This window comes from Mustela erminea, chromosome 1 (assembly GCF_009829155.1).
Source record: "Mustela erminea isolate mMusErm1 chromosome 1, mMusErm1.Pri, whole genome shotgun sequence".
In the NCBI taxonomy this organism is placed as follows: Eukaryota; Metazoa; Chordata; class Mammalia; order Carnivora; family Mustelidae; genus Mustela; species Mustela erminea.
Genome location: NC_045614.1, coordinates 135,111,332 through 135,135,445, shown reverse-complemented (window position 1 = coordinate 135,135,445; position 24,114 = coordinate 135,111,332). Strand labels below are relative to the sequence as shown.

Sequence of the window (24,114 nt, the reverse complement as noted above, 5' to 3'; positions counted from 1 at the left end):
GCAAGCAACGGACACCTCTCTATTCAGATTACGTATAACCAATGTTTATAAGGAATAATAACATGGATTACTTTTATTTGTTACAAGTTAAAAGCAGATTCTTTTTACTTTCTAGCCTCTGCCAAGCCTTTCTAATGATACATGTATAAAAATAATGAAAAAACTGGTGATTAATAAATATGAATGTTAAGACATCTGTTAAATATTATGGAAAATGATCAAGATCAACCACAGTACTTCGGGGGAAGGGGAATTTCCCCATAAACATTAATGAGCTTATTAAATCACAGGCAAAAATATTAAAAAGAATATATAAACTTAACTGATAAGCAAAATGCATCTTATTTTGCTTTATAGGAGTAATAATTTTAAGGTTTCCAAAATGAAGTGAAAACTGCCCTTTCTTGAGTGTTCTTCTTTATCTATTCCTTACATGGGAGAAGTTGTTTTGGGCTCATTTTTCAGTCTACACATTCTTTTTTTTTCTTTTTTCACTCTACACATTCTATGTAGTGAGCCCGCCTTAAGTAAAGAATTTAGCTAGGGACGTCTGGCTGGCTTGGTCAGTGGAGTATGCAACTCTTGATCTCAGAGCTGTTTGAGCCCCATGCTAGGTATGGGGATTGCTTTTAAAAAAAAAAAAAAAAAAAAAAAAAAAAGAATTTAGCCACTATGATAGGGTGAGGACTTATTCTTTTCTGGGCTTCAGAAGCATAAAATTAAAATGCCTGCATGATAATTCCACCAGATGTTTCATGTGTACTTACAACTCAAAATGTCCAAACACAATTTATTACTTGCCTTTCCTCAATTAACCTATTTGTTCTACTGTATCCTTACTTCATGATAATTAATAACTTGAAATTGGAGACAAAGCCTAATAAGCTCCCCTTTCCCTCAATACTCTATCATCAAATCTCAAAAACCTCAAAGTCTCTCTCTTGAATCCTGTCATCATTTATTGTGGCCCAGACTGCTATATACCTTCCTAACTGGTTTCCTGCCTCTTGTCTCTAACAGTCTCATTTCCTTGATATCCACACTCCATTTAAAGATGCCTATCCCTTAGGTAAAAACTTTCAGTGGCTTGTAATACCCTGGGGCAGAATTCATTGGGGAAGCTTATATGATATAGATTTCTGGCCTTATTGCCAGTGATAAGGGCAAGGCTCAGATCTGGATTTTAATTTTTTTATAAAAATAAAATTTTTAGTAATTAAAATGTTTATATGGGGAAAAAATACTAGTAAAAAATTTTAAACTATACTTGTTTTTAATTTTTCTGGTACTCAACTTCCCAATTAGGTTCCCTAACACTATTCTCCACCTCCTGTTCCTAACTTCATAGTTAGGTGTTTTCTGTTGCTCTCTATGTCACTTTAAAAATACTTCTTTCTTTCAAGACTCTGAATTCCCTTCACAAACAAATTGAGAATATGGTTCTCCTACTCTTACAGTTACTTCTCCTTTCATTTACTTCTCAACATCTGTCAGAAATAACCTTCCTTTGTGCTTATCCGGGTTGGTCACATTTACATTTTGGTCCACAGCTACAACTGAGTCTTCCATGTTCTATCTACACAGTAATTCTAGGTGCAGAAAGTTCAGCTGTGCTGTTTACATTCTAGGTGGCTCTGGCACAGAATCAGATTTGGGAACTACTGCCCTATAGAATAAAGAATCTGCTGTGCTACCAAACTTGTAAGACTGCAGGGGCCTGGTTGGTGGCAATATCTCCAGTTTCTACCCCATACTTTGTGATTCAGCAACACTGAACTACTTATAATTTGCTGAATGCTAGGTCTCACCTCAGACTTTGCTCATGGTGTTATCTCTGCCTGGAACACCTCTCATCCCTTTTTACTTTATTAATCCTTATTCATCTCTCAATATCCAGCTCAGGTGTCACTTCCTGCTTCTTCCAGGTATTTCATTTTGTTGTACATTTCTATTAGGGTAATTAGCACATTAAATCAGTTCATATTTATCTCAATGACTGAACTACATGCCTTGAGGGCAAGGACTGTGTCTTGTTTACCACTGTTTCCCCAGTACCCTTAGCACAGTGCCTGTTCAATACATGGCAGCAATTCCGTTACCTATGCATATGCAAGAAGCTGAGCAGGACTGTACATATAGCATATAATATTTACTTTATTCTGTTACTTGATAATCTAAGACAAAAATACAGAAGTGCTACATTAGTCAGAAAATAAATATAGCTACAAAAAGAACATAAATGCTAAGTTAAATAAGTCAGAAAATAAATGTAGCTACAAAAAGAACATTAAAGTGTGAAATAACAGCTTATAGTAAACTTACCTCCACACTCTTCTATAAGATTGGCTATGGTTTCTGCCTCATCTTCAGCCATTTTTAATATATTACTTAGTCCATCAAGTACTACTTGCACAACTTGTGCATCTTTTACAGTCAGCAAGTTGCAAAAGGGTGGAATAACATTTTGTTGAATTAGATAGGCCACCTGAAGAAAAACACCATGATAAAATAAACATAGGTGAATTTTGTTTGTGTACCATATGATCTCACTGAAATAATTCTGACTTTAAAATTTTGAGTATGGAAACATGTCTCACATGTTATGTTAGACCATATTAGATTATTTTATTATTTTACTATGAGATTCCTTCTCCTTTTAATGTAGTGCTTTTCTTGAACTTAGGAAAAAAACAAATGAAAATGAAGGAATCATTCAACGTCATATGAAACATTTGCCTTAAGGAGTACTCTTTTCAAAGGCCCCTTCCTCCCCTTTAGGTTAAAAAATTGTGAAATCTGTACAGAGGCTGGATGGTATTTTTTAAAAGCTACAACTGTTCAATGTTATGGTATCCAATGTGAGAGTGCTGTAACATTTATAACACTCAAATACCTGGCCACCTTCAATTCATTGTTTAATTGGTTCTGTAATATTTTTGTAATATTTTCTATCATTTTTATATTTTGTCATATTGTCATTTCCATGTATTATATGTATATTCTGCTCTGTATTCAGATTTAAGTGGATTCATTGCTCACCACCAGTCTATAGCTTATCTGTGACAATTCTCAGCTTATTGTTTACCAGCTTTAAGTTCACTCTTTTTACCTATCTGTGAAATTTACCTGGAACCTTTGAAACTCATTTTTTTTTGCCAGTTGGCACAATGTTAAGCTTTGTCACCCACACAACTCCAGAATGAGTGCCTCTTTAAACTTTACACCCTAGGCTCCTTATATTCCTTTTCCTTAATTCCCAGACCTAGCCTTTTGGTTTACATTAGTTCCTTGCTTTGTTTGCTACTGGTAAATTTTTGTTGGTGTTTGTGTTCTCTTTGGTTATCTTCAATTGTTATGAGAATCTGTGATGTTGCTTCAGTCTGCCCTATTAAGCTAGAAAGTCCTGTTTTTTCCTATTGCTAAACCCAAATAAACCCTGACTATATATGTTTTGATCTTACCATGACCTATATAAATTTTGTAGGCCAAGGCGGTATAACACTTCTCATCTATAAAATATAATTAAAGGAAGTCAAGATGACCCTTTTATATGGGGGGGAAAAGAAATCACAGAATGCCTGTTATCTTGCTACATTGTATATTATGATTTAATTGAGCTCTAAATCTTAGAATCATCTGTACTGTTATTTTACCAGTTTTGAGAAATAAGTGAGAGCTGAACTTACTTGATCTTTCCTCCCACTAATTGTTAAGTTACTTATGGCCCAAGCAGCTTCTTTCTGAGTGCCAAAATCTCCCTGTAAAAGCCAAGGATACAAATTGCAACATAGTTTAAACTGATGAAAAATGTTGTCTGAAATTATATTCAACTGCTTATTTCTCCAGGTTTTTTCTAGCCTTTCTATATGCATACATATTTTTATGTAAGAGAAGATTTTGAATTCAATTTATCCTAAACCAAACCAACCAAACAAACAAACAAAAAAACCCACAACACATTAACCCTAAACAAATGCAGACTCCCTTTTGTAAACTCTCCTGGCAACAAACTGACTTGGTATTACTGTTCAATTAAGTCAGATGAAATGAAGTGAGTGATAAAATAAGAAGTCAAAAAAAAAAAAAAAAAAAAAAAAGGAAAACATACACTTCAATTTAATCAAAGAAATGTCAAGTAATTCTTTTAAACACAAAACAAAGTTTTAAAAATGATGATTTCCACCATTAATGAGACTATTATATAAAAACATTACCCTCCTACATTACCTTTCAAGTACAAATTGAAAAAATATACTTAAAAATCATTTAAAAAGTCATTTTATGATTCAGTAACATACTTAGTAATACATCTAATAACTACATGAGGTTCTCAGAGGTGAGAATCTCTGAGAACTTACCAAGAAATAATTTAAAGCAAAGGAGTATTATATATCCTTCTAGATATCTTAGTAGCAGATTAACTAGACAAAAAGTAGAGCAACCAGAATTCTCAACAACAGTGGAATAAACAACTACAATAAATCTGCTGAATAGAATAACGACCTGTTGTTAAATATAAAGAAGACTAGCAACCTGGAAAAATGCTTACAATGAAGAAAAAAACTTATATAAATATGAGTAACAAAAATTAATACTGTAGTGGGGTACCTATTTTTATATATCAGACTGATAAAATGCAAATATCTATCAGTGAGGCTGGTAGGATTGTAAAATGGTACAATCCTTACAGAAAGGGAATAATATTACACAGCAAAATTTACATATATGCCTTTATATAACCAAAAAACCCCAAACAAACAAAAATACTAAAGTAATTTCCCCAAATAAGAAACAAACAGAAGGGCACCTAGGTGGCTCAGTTAAAGTCTCTGCCTTCAGCTCAGGTCATGATCCCAGTGTCCTGGGATCGAGCCCCACATCCGGTATCATCCTGAATCATCCCACATCAGGCTCTCTGCTCAACAGGGAGCCTGTTTTCCTTCCTGTCTCTCTGCCTGCCTCTCTGCCTACTTGTGATCTCTGTCTGTCAAATAAATAAAATCTTAAAAAAGAAAGAAAGAAAGAAAGAAAGAAAGAAAGAAAGAAAGAAAGAAAGAAAGAAAGAAACAGAAATAAGTAACATAACTGTATACCAAGTTGGTGACTTAATCACATATACAAAAATTATTTCAAGTGACACACCACCATTTTAAGTGCACCACTGATGGAATACATCTTAAAAACAAAATCCCTCAAGGAAATCTTAACAGTGAAGAAGTCATGTTGTTAGTGGCAATATGATCTTATTTTAATAAATTTTATGTATCTTAATATATTGTAATATTTTAGAAGGATTTCCAGCATAAGAGATAAAACTACAAATCAAAGAATAAAAAGCTTATCCTAAATATCCAGTGATATCTGATAGTTTCTTTTCATTCATGATTTCTTATGAATTCTCATGTTCACAAAATTACTATATATTTTCTACTTGTTTCTTTTTTTTTAAAGTAGGCTTCATGCCCAATGTGGGGCTTGAACTCATGATCCTGAAAATCAAGAGTCATAGCTCTACTGACTGACTGGGCCAGTCAGGCATCCCTATTTTCTATTTTCTAAAAACAAAAACAAAACTAAACATATTATCATCCATTTTGTTCACTCAGGCCTAGAAACAATGACAACCTTGTAGCAATTATCATCCTTAGAACCTGAACTATGACACTTCTATACTATCTGCTACCTAAAAGGACACCCTGGAGAGTTTAGGTCAGAAAATACGTAAAAGAAGCTTGAGAACTATGTCATATTCCAAAGGTAGGAAGCTCTCAAAAATTACGAAGGCAATGGAAAAAAGACTCAGGCGCTAAATTTAAAAAGTTTCCATGGTTAGGGACAACCTTAGTGTTAGAAAAAAGAACTACAATGGACAAAAACTTACAAAATACAGATAAAAATTCCTAATTTCCTAATAACACTAAGAACTACCCCCTAGTATCCTTTTGAGGTTGTTAGAGAACCATGTTATTCTAAAAACTAAGTGAATAATGGGATGCCTGGGTGGCTCAGTCTGTTAGGCGTATGATTTTTCATCTCAGCTCAGGTCTTGATCTCAGGTTTCAATGTTCAAGCCCAGCATGGAGCCTGCACACACACACACACACACACACACACACACACACACACCCACCCAAAACAACAAAACAAAAACTAAGTGATGAGAATTTATCTTGCTTTTCTTATATGAAACATATTTCAGAGTAAGCCAATAGCTGATAAAGAAAAAAGCTTTCTATTGAGAAATCACAGTTAATAAAGAATGACAGAATTAGAAAGTCACCATTTTGCAGTTCCTAGTAAAATAAGGGATCCACACAATCATCACTAATCACTACCTGAAAACCACTAGGCAAAGACCAATGGACAGGTTTATAACAATCAGTTGGAGCAGGCTCATGTGCAACTGAGCTTACTCATCAATTTGAAGAGGACAGATGTAGGACAACTGGAGATAAGGTTAAAACAGTATCAGTCTTCTGATGTGAATCATTAGGAAATACAGAGTAATACATTAAGCCTTGCCTAAAAAACTGAACCAGATCTACCAGTTTATAGGAAACTAAGCCTTTACTACCAGTCTGTAGAACACATGGAGGAAAAGAAGAAAGAGTTATCTTCTAATTACAGATCAATGTTCAGAAAACACCCTCAGGCTGTGACTGTGACATTTTAAATTGTCTCTTTCCCAAACATTAATGTAAGTATGAGAGATGATACAGCATATGATTAAACAGCACACTTACTTACTGTTTGATTTTGGACAATTTGTCTATATCATAGTTACTTCATCTGTCAAAAAGGAATAATTCTTAAGCTCATGGAGTTGCAGTATTACATGAAGTAATAGATGTGGAGTGAGAATAGTATGTGAGCATTTTAAATCAGCAGTAACAATTATAATTTTGAATATTATCATCAGTAATGAGTTTTTAAAAATAATAATGTATTTTTAATAAATCCCAGAGTAATAGTAATTATTGGTAAAGGAATGATACAGAAGAAGGGCTAGGGGTTCCTAAAAAGAAATGTTTTTTTCATATATAAAAACTGTTAGGTTCAAAGTTTTCACGTTACTACTTTACTGTAGTATTCATGCCACTGTATAGGTTCTAATTAAACAAAGGCATATATTCACATAATTTGTTAAATTTAAATCCTTTTCCTCTTACTCAGATTATAATACAAGATGATTTTCTTACCTTATCCAAAAGGTGTATTATCATCGGTACAAGATTGGCATCAATTACTGCCTGAACCTGCTGCTGATTTCCTGCGGTGATGTTAGAGAGGAACCACACTGCTTCCTGCAGAACAAGGACCCCTTGAATATTTCTCATTAAAAATTAAAATCTACATCTGAACTAAATTCACTACATTTGTTACAATGTCCAAATGATTTTATTATGGAACAAGTTCCATAATAAAAATCTCAGGAATCTTAACTCCTCTATCCCCCCACCTTCTGTATTTACCCTGAACAAATTGTTAATGGCCTTATATCAAGTCATAATCAACCAAATCTTCTGAAAATTCTTCAAAACAATGTTCCCAAACATAAGACTCAAAAGAAGCTTGCCTGAACAAATACTAAGGAATCCATGAGCTGTAATATAGATACAAATCCCAAAACTACTGTAAATGAGATTTAGCATCCCCCTCACATAATGTGCTTTATTCTCTATTTTATTGTGATCAAGAATGCTAGTCAAAGTCGGTAAATCTCAATTATCCATGATAATGGAGACCAGAACATTTAAGTAGTGGGGTATTTTAGTATACTTATTTATAAGTCATTCACTGCACCATTTCTCTCAAGAGCTAAAGTGGAACCAGATGTTTGATTGCTTCATTGGTCTACCTTAATGATCTTTTTATGCTACCCTTTACACTTTAGTAGTGCTTACTGCTTTTGACAAGATGGTGGTCAAGTGGTTCACAAGTTTCACAGACAACAAATGCACACTAAGACCAGTTAGCATGAAATAAGACAAAATATCAACCTCATATCCTATGTAGGATATTACTGTCATTTACCAGATATAAAATAAATTTATTACATTACTCAACGTAAAAGGAAACATTTTCTCTATTTAAAACAAATTAGTAAACACATTTTATTCCCTAAAGTATTAGTATTAGCTAATGTCAAGCAGGCTCTTTGGATCAGATCACAGGACCATGTTTAATGAACCTGTTAGAGATGTTAGGGTGCCAGGCTACTTAGGTGAGCTGTTCTTGGGTTATAATCATCGGCAATGTTGTAATCAACAGCCCGTGTATTTCTACAACAGCCTCAGATGCACTCCAATATCAGCATCACCAATCAGTGCCCCCTTTCAATAGCCTCTATGATCTCTCTCACACACACAAACACACACACACACACTATTAAGTATCTATAAAATATTAAGCTTAATTACATGACCCACACATTAAAATTTTCCAATCACACAACATTCAACACCCAATTATCTCTATTTCATCATTTCCAAGAGAGCCAAATTTGCATTGTTTACAACTGCTTTTATATACAAAAAAATTACAGAAATCCATGTTAGAAAGAATAAAATATTCTAACTTCTCTTGATGTCTAAATGATGGTTTACATTAATAATCATTATAGATACTTCTGAATCCCTAATTTTACGAATAAAACTGCTGATACTTTATGTGTTATTAGGTAGTATTTAAAAATACTTACTTTATTTATTTTCTCTTTGGGATGTGTCAGAAGTGCTGGGAAGTGTGAAAGAGCATCACAGTTCAAAACTACTTGTGTTTGCTCATCAGTTCCAGTAACAATGTTGCCCACAGCTCGAAGTGCTGCAGTCTGAAACAAAAGATGTAATGACATGTTCTATTATGAAAGATTAGCTCTTTCATTCATGCCAACCTACTGTTTTTGAGCAACTGTCTGATACCAATTTAGGAACAAAGGAGTAAACAGGACAGGGTTATGGAGTTTACATTATTGTGGAAGACAGTCAATAAACAAACAAATAAGGATAATTTTGAGTAGTAATTAGGGCCATAAAGACAATAAGTACTTTGAATTTTTGATTCAGTGTTTCAATAAATTACAAACAAAAACACAGGGCTCTTCTGAAGGAGGGCAGGAACCTGTATGAGATTTCACTATCATATGAATTTGAATTATCAATTTTTTTAATAGTTGTATCAGGTCATTTTCTCTCAAGTTAGATCTTTTTGCGGGGGGCTAATTTTAACATTTATAAGACAAATGACTCAGTGTCCCTCCCAAATTGAAATATTATTTACATAACACAAAATTCACCCTTTTAAAATGCAGAATTCAGTGGTTCTTGTACCTCCAAAGTTGTGCAACCATTATATGTAATTCCAGAACATTTTTATCACATCAAAAAGGGGTATCTGTATCCACTAGCAGTCACTCCCATTTCCCTCAATGGTTGGGGAAGGCGGTTCCTGACAGCTACGATGCCTGTGGATGTCTATTCCAGACATTTCATATAACTGGAATCAGACAGTAGGTAGCCTTTTTTTGTCTGGCTTCCTTCACTTAATGTAATGCTTTCGAGGTCCATTCATGTTGTAGCATGTATTGATACTTCATTCCTTTTCACAGCCAAATAATAGTCCAGTTATATGTAAGTGGAATATATTTTATTTAAATATTCATTAGTGGATAAACATTTTGTTTTCACTGGCTATTAACAGTAATAGTGCCATAAACATTTGTGAGCCAGCTCTTGTGTGAACATCTGCTTTCAGTTCTCTTGGTTATATATATATCTAGGAGTGGAAAATGCAGAGTTATACAGTAACTCTGTACCTAACTTTCTGAGGTACTATCACACTGTATGCCAAAGAGGCTGTACCATTTTAATTTCTATATATGTATAAGGATTCCACTTTCTCTACATCTTTGCCAAAACTTGTTAACCTCTTTTTGATTATATACATCCTGCTGTTTATGAAGTGGTATTTCATTGCAGCTTTGATTTACATTTCTTTCATGGCTAATGATGTTGAACATCTTCTCATGTTGCTTACTGACCATTTGAATGTCTTCTCTGGATAACTGTATTTAAATGTTTTGCCAATTTTTAATTGGATTATTTTTTTACTGTTGTTAAGAATTCTTTATGTATTTTGGACCCAAGTCCCTTTTCAAATACATTATTTGCCAATACTCCTTCCATTCGGTGGGTTTTCTTTTCACTTTCTTGACAGTCTCCTTAGAAGCACAAGTTTTTTAATTCTGATGAAGTCCAATTGATCTAGTTTTCTCCTTGGTTGCTTGTGCTTATTATATCAAATCTAAAAAACTGCTGTCTAATACAAAGTCATGAAAATTAATGCTTATGTTTTCTTCTAAGAGGTTTACACTTCTAGCTCTTATACTTGGGTGTCTGACCTATTCTGAGCTAATTTTTATAAATAGGGAGCTAATTTCATTTGTTTACAAGTAGATATTCAGTGGTCTTAGCTCCGTTTGTTTAATTACCATTTCTTGAAAAGACTCTTCTTTGCTAATTGAACTTTCTTGGCACCTTTGTTGAAAATCAATTGATCATATGGGTTTATATCTGGAGTCTTTTTTTTTTTTTTTTTAAGATTTTATTTATTTATTTGACAGAACGAACAGAGAGAGAGCAACAAGGAGAAGGAGAAGCAGAACAGGGAGACTGACATAGGACAGGGCTCCATCCCAGGACCCTGGGATCATGATCTGAACCAAAGGCAGATAATTAACCCAGTGAGCCACCCAGGTGCCCCAACAGGAACTACATTTAACCTGTAGGTAAATTTGAGAAGCACTGCATTCCTAACAACACTGTCTTCTAATCTATGAACATGGATGTTTTTCCATTTATTTAAGTCTTCTTTAATTTCTTTTAAAAATGTTTTGTAGTGACCTAGATTCTTTGACAAATAAATTTAAAAGAGCAAAGAAAAACAGAATTGTAGAGTAACAGAAACATAAGACAAAGCTACTAAATGCAATGTGTTAATCTTGTTTAGAGGCTGATTTGGTCAAACTGTGAAAAAATATGAAGCAATCAGTAAAATCTGGATACTGACTGGGTTTTAATATTAAAATTAAGAAATACTCTAACACTACTGTGATATGTAAAAACACATAACCTTATATTTAAGAGAAGCTGGATGAAATTATATGCTATCTGGGATGTGTGAAAGTAATTTGCCGGGACGGAGCAAGTAGGGATGTAGAGGAAACCTACATGGTAGTTCATTACAACTATTCTCTTTTCCTGAATGATGGGGTTAAAGTTGAAAAAATTTTAAAAATCTCTGCTAGGTATCATGTAAAGTACAGAGGGCATTGAGAGCTGCTAAAGAAAAATTTCAACCCTATTTCTGAATGAAATCCAATATTAAAACTAATGATGCATTCTGAAAAAACAAAACAAAAATAACCAAAACCAAACCAAATACCCATACCAAGACATAAGTACTACACTTAAGAAAAGCAAACTTAATTATTATCTAGTAATAATATTTTATTTTTTAAAAACTTTATTTTTTTTAAAAGTAATCTCTACACTTAACACAGGGCTTAAACTTACTACCCTGAGTTCAAGAGTCGCATGCTCCTCTGACGGAGCCAATTAGGTACCCCTATTAAAATATTTTAAATGTGCCACAAATACCCATAAATAGCAAAGTATTTACTCTATTCCTGAATTCAGCTAAGTGTTCTCTCTTTCCTTAAACTACTTTAAATTTTACGGTCTGTATTCTCCATTCCAATTGTACACAAGTATCATCTGAAGAGCTTTTTGAAGCCCAGGTTTCTAGGAAATATCCCAGATTTATTAGAACAATCTCTAGGTGTCAAGGGAAGTATTTTTTTTTTTCTTTAAGCTTCACAGTTGATTTTAATGTCCACCCAGGGTTGAGAAACAGGGAATTAGGTTAACAGTTTTTCCTTATGCTACTGCTAAATACGCTCTTAAGTCATCACATAATTAAAGCTTGCTGTATCTCCCTTTACCACTGCAGTTTGACAATTATTCCTTATAATATTTGTCTGAGTTTCTCACCCTCTCTTTTTGGCTCTTTCTAGATGCAGGTTTGGGATAAATATTTATGTGGAAGGATTTAAAAATAAAAGGATAAAACAAATTTTAAAAAAGATTTATTTTAAAAAGATTTTATTTACTTGGGGGGAGGGAGGGATAGTGGGGGAGGCAGAGGGACAAGCAGACTCCTTAATGAGCAAGGAAATGCCTGGTGGCTTGGTCCCAGGACCCAGAGATCAAGACCTGAGATGAGGTCAGATGCTTAAACAACTGAGCCACCTAGGCACCCCATTAAAAAAAGATTTTAAATAACTAAAAGGAAATTTAGGAAACCTCTAATCAGCATGTTTTAGTATAAAGCCTTTGATCATAGATAGTGCCAATGAAGCTAAATATTAAGCTTGCCCAGTGCAGTATGGAGAGTTAAGAAAAAGAGGGGAGAAAAGGAAAAGAGTAGGAAAAATGAAGAAAAATAGGAAGCATAGAAAAAAACAAAGTATCAGTACTTGTTTCAGATGCCACCCAAGTTACCATGTGAAGTTCCTAGGTCTACTTTAAAAATTAGTAATCTACTAAGGAGATGCCTCGGGTGGGGTTTTTGGTGGGGTATAAGAAAAGGGAAGGGGAGGGGGAATGGTTCTTGTTGACCTATAATGATTGTACCTCATTTTCTCCATCTTTAAAATGGGGACTTAATACCTCATTCTTTTCATCAAAGATATGTTCTTGTTTTATTTCAAAAAGATATATGCACCCCTATGTTTTCTGTGGCATTACTTACAATAGCCAAGATATGAAAGCAACCCATGAGTCTATCAATAGATGAATGGGTAAAAATGTGGTGTGTGTTTGTGTATATACACACCAATGGAATATTAGCCATAAAGAGAATGAGATTTTGTCATGTACAACACCACATGGATGGACCTAAAGAGCATTATGCTAAATGAAGTAAATAAGAGAAAGAAAAATACCATATGATTTCACTTATATGTGGAATCTAAGAAGCAAAAGGAATAAACAAAAAAGCAGAAACAGACCCATAAATACAGACAACAAACTGATGTTTGCCAGAGTGGGGGGATGGGCAAAATGGGGAGTGGGAGAGAGAGGCTTCCAGTACTCTGATGAATAAGTCAAGGGATACACAGTATAGCATAAAGAATATAGTCAGGGCTATTATAATAGCATTATACTGTGAGAGATGGGAGCTACACTTGTAATGAGCACAGCATAACTTACAGAGAAGATGGATCGCTATGCTGAATACCTGAAACTAATGTAACATTGTGTGTCAACTATACTTCAATAAAAAAGATTAAAGATTTTTTTAAACGATTTTATTTATTTATTTGACAGACAGAGATCACAATTAGGCAGAAGCAGGCAGAGAGAGAGAGAGAGAGGGAGAAACAGGCTCCCTGCTGAGCAGAGAGCCCAATGCGGGGCTCAATCCCAGGACCCTGAGATCATGACCTGAGCTGAAGGCAGAGGCTTAACCCACTAAACCAGCCAGGCGCCCCTAAATAAAAGATTTTTTAAAAGATGTGTTATTAGGCTAGAAATATACTTTAACTAATGAAATTGTCCATTTCTGAATGCCATGCTTAAAGCAAATTAGTGGTAAACAAAGCAAAACACCATGTATTATTATCAACAACAAACTCACCTGAACTTTAACTTCCTGGTGGCTGAGCAGAGGAACCAAGTGAGGGACTATTCCAGAGTCTATTACCATCTGTATCTGTTCATTGCCAGCATCAGTAAGGTAAGAGAGGGCCCACACTGTATCTACCAATATCTAATGGATAAAATGAAAATTCAAACAGTCTTTGAATATTTTCTCACTTTAATAATTCTTTTTTTTTTTAAGTTTTTTTTAATTTATTCATTTGACAGACAGAGATCACAAGTAGGCAGAGAGGTAGGCAGAGAGAGAGGGAGAGGGAAGCAGGCTCTCTGCTGAGCTGAGAGCCCGATGTGGGACTCGATCCCAGGACCCCGAGATCATGACCTGAGCCGAAGGCAGCAGTTTAACCCAATGAGCCACTCAGGCGCCCCTCACTTTAATGATTCTTAACTACAGTTAACTTAAGGATAACTAATCGATGATTGTTTCACTACCTTTCTTCCTTTTCTGTTTCACCTCAATTCACTGAAATCTTAATCTGCTCTCTAATACTAAACACCATCATCTATCTCTGAATGTCTGTGTCGAGTATGTGCATCTTTTAGCCATATTTAGGATGCCTCAGTTAATTATGACCCCAAGCACAGGTCAGTATCCAGTCTTTTCTTTTTTCTTTTTAGTTTCCAGTCTTAACTCACAAAGAGTTTGATACATGGTTCATGAAATAGGAGAAAAAGACACTGTCTTTCACAAATGCTCACACTGAGGCATAATAGGTCCAAAGACATTGTAGTAAGTACATACAGTTGTAAATACTATATGTATTCAACATAGACAGTGATTCAAAACATTGGGGCTAGATGTAAACATTCAAGTTGTTTTCTAGTATCACTGGTATAATGTAGGTATGTCTAAAGCCAGTATTTCAGTATTAGAGGAGTATAGTAGTTTCATCTTTTCCAATCAGTTTGCTTTGCCTTAAAAAAGTGGAGGCAACTTCTCATAGTGGAAGCATCCCACAGTTGCAGATCAAGACATTAAAAGCAACCATAGGTCAATCTGTGTGATCTATAATTAAAAACATTCTAGTAAAAAAAAAGAAAAGGTATCATTTACAGCCTCTGCCAAAACTATTTATAAAAAAAACTCCTCTGTAATTAAATTAGACTAAAAATTAAACTATTATTTTAAATGTTAGAATTCTTAATGAACATTATTGTGAAGTTCAGCAGGCCACTGTGTTTCACCTTTCTTTTGTATTAAGTCATAACTAGAAGTTATAACCAAAAAAAAGTATGACAACTGTTAAATTGTTGCATAAACAGCATAGTTACTGACAAATATACAGGAATAATAACTGTGCCTGGAATTTTACTTCTGAAGCTTTTCTGGAATACGAACTATATGTGTCAAAAGACAAGTCAGAAAATTTTGAAACCTTTTAAATTCTAAACTAATGTTAGGTTTAAAACATCTGAGAATGTGCTTTGGTGAGTGCTGTGAAGTGTGTAAACCTAGCGATTCACAGACCTGTACCCCTGGGGATAAAAAAATATTATATGTTTATAAAAAATTAAAAAAAAAATTAGAAAAAAAAATCTGAGAATCTCCTAGAAGAAGAAAACAATACTTTGTCACTGTTTCTTTCAAAAACTCAATAAAGTTCTTAGGCTATTTTTAATCTAAAAAGAAGACACCAAATAAAGAATTCACACACATTAAGTGGTTATCAAAATATGTGAAAGAACTAAATTTCAATTTACAAATGTGAATCTTTTTTTCAGAGTACCAACATATGCCAAAATTTGTTGATAGAGGCAAAAAATTTCAAGTTACTTCTCCAGGACTGTACATAAAATCCAGATAACAATTTTTTTAAAGGCCTAACACTAAACATCATGAATATGCTCACATCAAAATCACAACTTAAATAGACTTGACCTCTTATATACTTCTTGTATTGAAGTTAAACGTCTATGATGAATTTACTAATCATAACTATACTGTAATTTAAGCATTTCACTTATGATTTGTAGAAGCAGTTTTATTTATTTTTTACTTCTTTCATGGTCTGGTTTAAGAATTTGCTGCTAATGGGGCGCCTGGGTGGCTCAGTGGGTTAAAGCCGCTGCCTTCGGCTCAGGTCATGATCTCCGGGTCCTGGGATCGAGTCCCGCATCAGGCTCTCTGCTCAGCAGGAGCCTGCTTCCTCCTCTCTCTCTCTCTGCCTGCCTCTCTGCCTACTCATGATCTCTCTCTGTCAAATAAATAAATAAAATCTTAAAAAAAAAAAAAGAATTTGCTGCTAAGTGTTTACCTAAGAAGACTGCATTTTCAGTAAACATTATTATACAGTAAACTACTGAATACATATACTACTACAGAAAAACAATGACACTGGCTTGAAAAATTCAAAATATATTAAAAGACAAGATAACAGAGTTATAATCTCAACTGGATTGGGGTAAACAGGTGGAAAGAACATAATACAATCTCTGAATAAGGTCAACCAAGATGTCTGGTTTTTGGTAGGGGTATAAACTTTGAGATTAATCTTCTTTGGAACTCATTTAAAAGTAAAATATTAAAATTTCTGGTTTAATAAAAATACTTGGCACTAAGGAGCAAACCCCCAAATAGCATGCATATACATACATACATACATATATATATATATATATATATATATATATATATATATTTTTTTTTTTTTTTTTAAAGGATTCTAGACTAACGGGATCCAAAACCAAGTATCTTTAGAGCAACGATCATGTTCACCTAATGAATTTTATCACTGCACGATGTAGTGGAATTCTAACTTTAATTTGTTCTATATGCTCTAGAGAGATCCTGGAAAAATGTATTACCCCAGAAACTGAAAAGGAATGAAGCAGCTTATCAAACACTGGTCATCACCCCAAGCTGCTTTTAAGGAACCAAAGTTCCTAAATGTTGCTATGCACTGTATTCCTGTGATTTCTTTTACCTGTCATATTCCTAGCTTTTCTAACACAATGACGACAAAGCTGGTTTTATAAGCAGTCAGATTCCCACTTCATTCATACTTTATGAGGTGCTTTTTCCTTTGCCATCTGTGTTGGTTAGGATGAATAAGGTATATTTATTATGCTTAAAATCTAGTCTGCACAAATTTTTTTCTTGTTTGGATATTTATGAGTTCTCTCTACAACATGTGAAACCACTATCAGTCACTATAGATGGAAAAATATAGTAAAAACAAATTCAAGACCAACTGATATTCTTGGATTGGTGTATGCATATCAACACAAACCCATGCATAAGGCACAAGTATTTTTTTAATCTTTCAAAATATGAAATATTATTAGGCCTATATATTCTCTCAAACACTGGCCAGGCTATCAAAATGAGCTTCCATAAAAAGCTCTTGACCAATCAAAGATATAATTTTAGTGAGATGGATCACTAACTGGCAACTTTAAGAACTTCCAAAATGAGTTTTTAACTGCCCCAACTCTCCACATACATTATATCCCAGACCAAAATATAGTTGGGCTTGATTTCTTCACTGTAAATTATATTTGTGATAAAGACAAAGTAAATACAATAATAGTAAGCTATGTTATTACAACTCTTGAAATGAAAAAACCTAATCGAGTACATGAACATTATGTCCAGTACAACATTTTCTTCCCTATGTCATAGGGGTAACCATAGACATACATATTATACACATAAAAAATACTCACATTTACGTCCGTGTGATGAATTAAGACACAAAGAGCTGGAAGAATCTGAAGAGAGAAATATATAGATTTAAAAACATACATAATGGTATCCAGTTTAGTTAAAGAACAAAAAGACAAAACACAAAACATCTGTTTACCTCCTGAATGGTTTCCATTGGGGGTGGTGGATCTTTATGGCGACATAAGTTGACCATTACCCAAGTAACATTCCTTAAGAATGTTATAGGAATAGATGGACTTATGAAGGAAAGTAAAGGTTTCACAACTCCAAGACTTATGACATAATCCCTACACTGTGGTCCATCACCTGTAGGAAGGAGTGAAAATACACTGACGATAAGGAATTAAGAAAACATAAAGCACTGGGTTGAATATGTTGCTTTCTGTATTTTAACCAGACACACTAGTTTTATATAGAAGTTTTAGACAACAATAACCAAGTTCTCATTTTAGGTCTCCGAGACAAGAAAAGCAACATAAAGTAGTAAGATATTTTTTGCACATTATTCACTTATTCAATAGATTTATAAACTGTTCACCTATGGGGCACCGGGATGGCTCAGTGGGTTAAAGCCTCTGCTCCGGTCATGATCCCAAGGTCCTGGGATTGAGCCCCACATCGGGCTCTCTGCTCAGCAGGGAGCCTGCTTCCCCCCCCCCCGCCTCTCAGCCTACTTGTGATCTCTGTCTGTCAAATTAAAAAAAAAAAAGAATTGTTCACCTATGTTTTTGTGCCATTAAAAATTAGAAGCCTAAGGATCCTTTAGAGTACTTTTTGAGCAGAGGACTGTTGCTTTTATTTTCTCTCAATGGTACTCTCAGTTTAACAAACTTTTACGTAATTAAAAAAAAGTATGCATACATATCAAAATATTACTAGAAAAAAGTTGTAGAATTTATACTTATGATCCAATATCAGAGTACCAAAAGTATTAACTATAAATTACTCTACACATTAAAAAAACTACGCCCAAAATAAAATTCAGAAATAAAAAACTATGTCAAAAGAAGGAGGGGATGAATCAGTATCACTAGAGCCGTGGGTTCCCACAGTGGCCCTAACCAAATCTGTTAAACAAGATCTGTGGATCCAAAATTGGGGTTTTAATAAGCCCCTTCATATGATTCTGAAAATAGGCTAAAGTTTGAGAATTGCTGCCTTAGTGAACTGTTAAATATAATTTCTGTATCTATAGCATCACTGTAATTTCTAGCATTAAAACCATAATAAGTATTACATTCTATAAATGAAAACCTTTTTCCTTGCACTGTAATATTTCAAGATAAGAATGCCTATTCTTTTGGCACCCATGTATTCTAATTATTTTACAATGTCACTGGAATTAAAAACCAAAGATCAAGATGTTGCATTAACAATTATAAATCTAAAGTTGGTATAAAAGCAAAGGGGTGAAGGAATCTAGATACACAAATGATAGCATTCCTAACAGCAATATACCATATGTGAAGAACAGTTTATAGAGAAATTCTCCCATTTTAATTATGGAACGCTAACCATCCCCTGCATTCTATCCTTGCCCCCAAAGCGTAATATAGAAGAGGTACATGAAAGTAATACTGACTACTTCCATGCAAGAACAATAAACTTTAACATCAAGGGACATAATACATTCCGACCCCAGATTTTTTTCCATTCTCTACTCACTGAAGGATAGTTCTTCAAATTTTTGAGTTTGGGTAAAGTCTGTTTATAGTTTAAAAACATATCTTGAAATATTAGAATTGTCTTTAATTATTCTTACAATTATGTCAGAGAAAATCTGGGAGGTACAGTAATCATGGTATTCAATATTTAATGACCCTGTCTATAAAGCTACAAATACCTCCTCATGATGATAATGGATAACATTACTGTCTTTTACTGTACTAAAATTCAGGAAAGACAGTAAAAATTTCAATTAAGACTCTTTTTAGAACTGTCATTATGGAGAAAAAGTGTTGGTTTACGTTGTGCATATTCCTTTTTCCTAGTTTCTATGACAGTGGAGAAAGTTAAGGAATAAAATAGATCCATCAACATAATAAAGGAGGGAGAGGAGATCTATTATCACATACATATTTCATAATTATTGAAATAATTAAGAGTTGACTATATACTTAAAAAAGAGTTGACTATATACAAAAAGACTATGGTATCATAAGCAACAAAAATGTTCATTCTGTTTATTATAGGCTTATACTTAAAACAGCTCTAATTTCTATAAATTATTGCACAAAAACCAGTACTAAAAAGACACACTGTTTTTCTTTTTCAACTACTGGCAGTCATTTTTATTATACAGTATCTGATAACAATTGTTGGACCAGTATTAAAAGTTTTATACAAACCTATGATATTTCCCAGTGCCCACACGGCTTGCTCACAGACATTTTGATGGGGTGAATGTAGAAGCCTCAGGAAAAGTGGCACGGCATCTGAAGGAGGAAAACATTAATTAACATTTAAGGTTAAAGACAGTCTTAGAGGCCAATTACATCTCATAATCTTGGGGGGAAAAAAAGGATTGAAGATACTATACTCTAAACCAAAAGTCAATCTTTTCTTTGCTGAATCTAAGAAGAAAGGAACCTATCAAAAATATATTTAACATATAAATCTGTTAAATGATTTTCTCTAGAATAACAGTAGTGGAAAACTTTTGATTAGCAAACCACTTACCCAGCATCAAAATGACAGTTTTAAGATATAAATATCAAATCAAGCTGGTAAATTTTCATTCATAATTAAACCTGAATAAAATTCCAAATTAAAATCAATTCCTAAAAATAAAGTAGATTAATTCATTCCTTATAGATTCAAGCATTATTCTCAAACTCAGAGAAAAAAAGGGACTCCAACTGTTGAAGTACCTTTTGAATACAGAAATTTAAAATAACAGGAGGGTGCAGTTCAAGATGGTGGCTGACCTCAGCTTCTACCATGGACACCAAATCTATAGCTACATATACAATAATGCCTTCATAGAAGCAGCCCAACAGCTCCTCCACAACAAAGGATAAAAAAGTCACACTGAGATGGACAGGAGAGGCAAAGACTAAGGTCCTAACAAAGCTATGCCCTACAACCTAGCAGCGACCTACAAGCGGACAGATTTCATAAATACGGAGCATATCCCTGAAGAGTGAGAGGTTAGAGCACCAAAATAGGCACCTGAACCCTTTGGACCTATACCAGAGACAAACTCCCCAAACGGCTGGCTTTGAAAACCAACAGGACTATCATCCAAGAGCCCCAAAGGGCTGCAGAAAACCAGGACTATGCTCTTAAGAGACCACCTGCCCACATGCTCCAGGAGGCTCCAGCACAAAAGCAGTGGGCTGGAAAGTGCCTAGAGCATATGTGAAAGAGGTTCCCTGGCCAACTTTAAAGCAACTGCCTAAGGAATAAGGGTCTACTGGAACTTCCTCCAGGGATGGAGGTGCTGACAGGTGCCATTTTTTATACACTCTACCTAGCTAGTGATACTTGCACCACCCCTGCACCTCAGGCGCAGAGTACTACTACAGTTCCTCCCCACCAAACCCGGTGGGATAGTTCATCCGGGCCTGGCATGCCCCTGTGGCCCTGCCAAAGCTGGCAGAAGCACAAAAGTCCACATAAGGGACACCCCTTGAATGCTTGGCACTGGTAGCTGGGAGTAGGAGGGTATTGTGCATTTCTGGGCTCCACAGGAGTGAAACAATCTCTGGCAGGCTACCACCCCCAAAGGATAGCACAGACAGCTGACTGAAACACATGATTCCAGTGACCATTCCTTCAAGATTGGGAGAGGTAGCTGTTTCACCTAATACATAAAAACAAACACAGAAAGTCAAGTTACATAAGTAAACTGAAGAACAGAATGAAATAAAACCCCAGAAAAACACTTTACTCAAATGGAGAAAGTTTACCTGATAAAGAGTTCAAAACAATGGTTATAAAGGTGCTCCCGAATCTTGGGAGAAAATGGATGAACACAGAAAAAATATCAGCAGACAGACAGAAAATATAAGAATGTACCAAACAAAAGTCACAGAGCTGAAGAACACAATAACTGAACCGAAAGATAGAGCAGAGGCATTCAACAACAGATAAGGATAAAGCAGAAGGAAGGATCAGTGACCTGGAAGACAAGGCAGTGGAATTCACCTAAACAGAGCAGCAAAACAAAAAAGAATTTTTTTATTTTGTTTAAAAGATTTTATTTATTGGGGTGCCTGGGTGGTTCAGTGGGTTAAGCCTCTGCTTTCGGCTCAGGTCATGATCTCAGGGTCCTGGGACCGAGCCCCACATGGGGCCCTCTGCTCAGTGGGGAGCCTGCTTCCTCCTCTCTCTCTGCCTGCCTTTCTGCCTACTTGTGATCTCTCTCTCTCTGTGTCAAATAAATAAATACATAAATCTTAAAAAAAAAAAAGATTTATTTATTTGACAGAGAGAAAGACACGGATAGAGGGAACACAAGCAGGGGGTGGGGGAGACGGAGAAGCAGGCTTCCCACAAAGCAGGAAGCCAGATGTGGAGCTCGATCCCAGGACCCTGGGATCATGACCTCTGCTGAAGGCAGATGCTTATTTAATGACTGACCCACCCAGGCACCCCACAAAAAAGAATTTTAAAAAGTGAAGATATCTTAAGGGACCTGTAGGACAACATCAAGGGGAACAACGTTCCCATAATGGGGTCCCAAAAGGAGAAGATAGAAAGAAAGATACAGAAAACTTGTGAAGAAACAATGGCTAAAAACTTTATTTACTTGGGGAACGAAAGAGATATCCAGATCTGGGAAGTCAGATTACAAATAAAATGAACCCAAAAAGAGCCATACCAACACACATTATAATTAAAATGGCAAGAGTTTATCTAAAGATAAAGACGGTATCTTAAAAGTGGCAAGAGAACAACTTGTTGCATACAAGAAAAGTCCCATAAGACTATCAGAGGTTTTTTAGAATAAAGTTTGCAGGGCAGAAAGGACTGGTAAGATATATTCAAAGTACTGAAAGCACTGGCATACAGATGACCAACAGACAAATGAAAAGATGCTCAACATCACTGATCATCAGGGAAATGCAAATCAAAACCATAAGACACCACCTCACACTGTCAGAATGGCTTGAATCAAAAAGACAAGAAATAAGAAGTGTTAGACAGGATGTGGAAAAAAGGGAGCCCTCGTGCACTGCCTGTAGGCATAGAAATTGGAGCAGCCTCTATGGAAAACAGTATGGAGGCTAATAAAAAAACTAAAAAAAGAAGAAACTAGTATAGAAACTAGAAATACAGAATCTAGCAATTCCACTTCTGGGTATTTATCTGAAGCAAATGACAATAAATTTAAGAACAGTGCCCAGTATATTCACCATAAGCATCTTTGCCACAAACATCTTCACTCTATAACTAATTGGCCATATGGCAATTATGCCATAAAAGATAAAATCACAAAAATAAAAGAGGGATATCCATTAAAAAGGACATAATGAAACATGAAAAATGCACTGACAAAATTAACAAGACTTTATTGCAAAATATAAAACATTTGAATACATTTAAAATGTGTGTAGATTCATGCAATTCTATGCAAATAATTGATTTTATTTTGCAGACTGTACCTAAGCACTTGTCCTTAAAGTTTTCCTTTCATAATATTATACATTTATTTTTCTTGTTGATTCATCTCTTCATCTGGCATCACGTTTTCATTTTTTCCTAAAATTTCTTTCTTCCTTAAGAGAGGTATCAGTTTCTAAATACAAGGATGCATATTTGTAACAGCTTTGCATTACACTGTGAAAGTCTTCTACACTGCTCTTTGTTCTTAGCATATTACCACATGTTTATTGACAGATGTTCCAAAGTTCTATGAAAAATGTGGGCTTATAACTCTATCGCATTGTACAGACTATTACGAGGGCTAAGATTTACTATAAAAATGGGAGTACTGTGTCAATGCAGAAATGAAAGTAAACTCTCAACTAGCTGACGAAATCAACAAACCATCAAATCAAACTGTCAACCAGTTATTCTTCTATCTTTAATGGTGAAATTGCCTTATGACCAATTAGTCAAGTGGGGAAAATGTGTTCAGCAAATATGCTTATGGTGAAACCACTCAGAACCTCTGAAAATATATATGCACCCCTATGTTCATTACCACATTATTCACAATAGGCAGTATATGGAAACAACCGAAGTGTCCAATGATGATGGATGGATAAGATGTGTGTACGTACACAGACACACACACAATGGAATACTACTTAGCTACTACCAAAAGAATGAAATACTTGTATATAGGACATCAATGGACCTTGAGATACTCCGTGAAATAAGTCAGAAAAAAGAAAGACAAATAATGTATGATTTCACTTATATATGGAATCTAAAAAACAGAACAAATGAACAAACAAAACAAAAACTCATAGATGCAGAGAACAGTGATGGCTGACAGAGGATAAGGCTTTTGGGAGATGAGTGAAGTACAAGGAAGTCCAGACATACAAACATCCAATCATAAATAAGTCAGTCATGGGAATTAAGTGTATAGCATGGTAACTGTAGTCAGTAATACTGTACTGCATATCATATAATTTGATATGAGGATAGGGGAAACTAGACTTATTGTATCATGTCTTGGTGTATATACTTTGAGTCATTATGTCATATGCCTAGAACTAATTTAATGCTATATATGTCAATTACACCTCAATTAAAAAAATAAACGTCACA

At 34.7% G+C, this 24,114-nt stretch overlaps 1 protein-coding gene and 1 non-coding gene across 5 annotated transcripts in view; both read right to left on the bottom strand.

Moving 5' to 3' along the window:
- Nucleotides 1-24,114, bottom strand: part of KPNA4 (karyopherin subunit alpha 4) — a 55,712-nt gene that overhangs the window by 3,065 nt on the left and 28,533 nt on the right. For 3 of the 4 annotated variants that reach the window (XM_032342469.1, XM_032342490.1, XM_032342479.1), the window contains 8 exons: nt 19,737-19,823; nt 17,525-17,694; nt 17,388-17,432; nt 13,699-13,830; nt 8,702-8,830; nt 7,200-7,304; nt 3,687-3,758; nt 2,323-2,485 (listed from right to left, as the gene is read on the bottom strand). In XM_032342469.1, coding sequence (XP_032198360.1) covers nt 2,323-2,485; nt 3,687-3,758; nt 7,200-7,304; nt 8,702-8,830; nt 13,699-13,830; nt 17,388-17,432; nt 17,525-17,694; nt 19,737-19,823 — 903 coding nt within the window. The remainder of the gene's footprint in view (nt 1-2,322; nt 2,486-3,686; nt 3,759-7,199; nt 7,305-8,701; nt 8,831-13,698; nt 13,831-17,387; nt 17,433-17,524; nt 17,695-19,736; nt 19,824-24,114) is intronic. The other variant, XM_032342500.1, reaches the window with a different exon arrangement.
- LOC116581895 lies at nt 8,159-8,491 on the bottom strand. Its single transcript, XR_004282293.1, has one exon.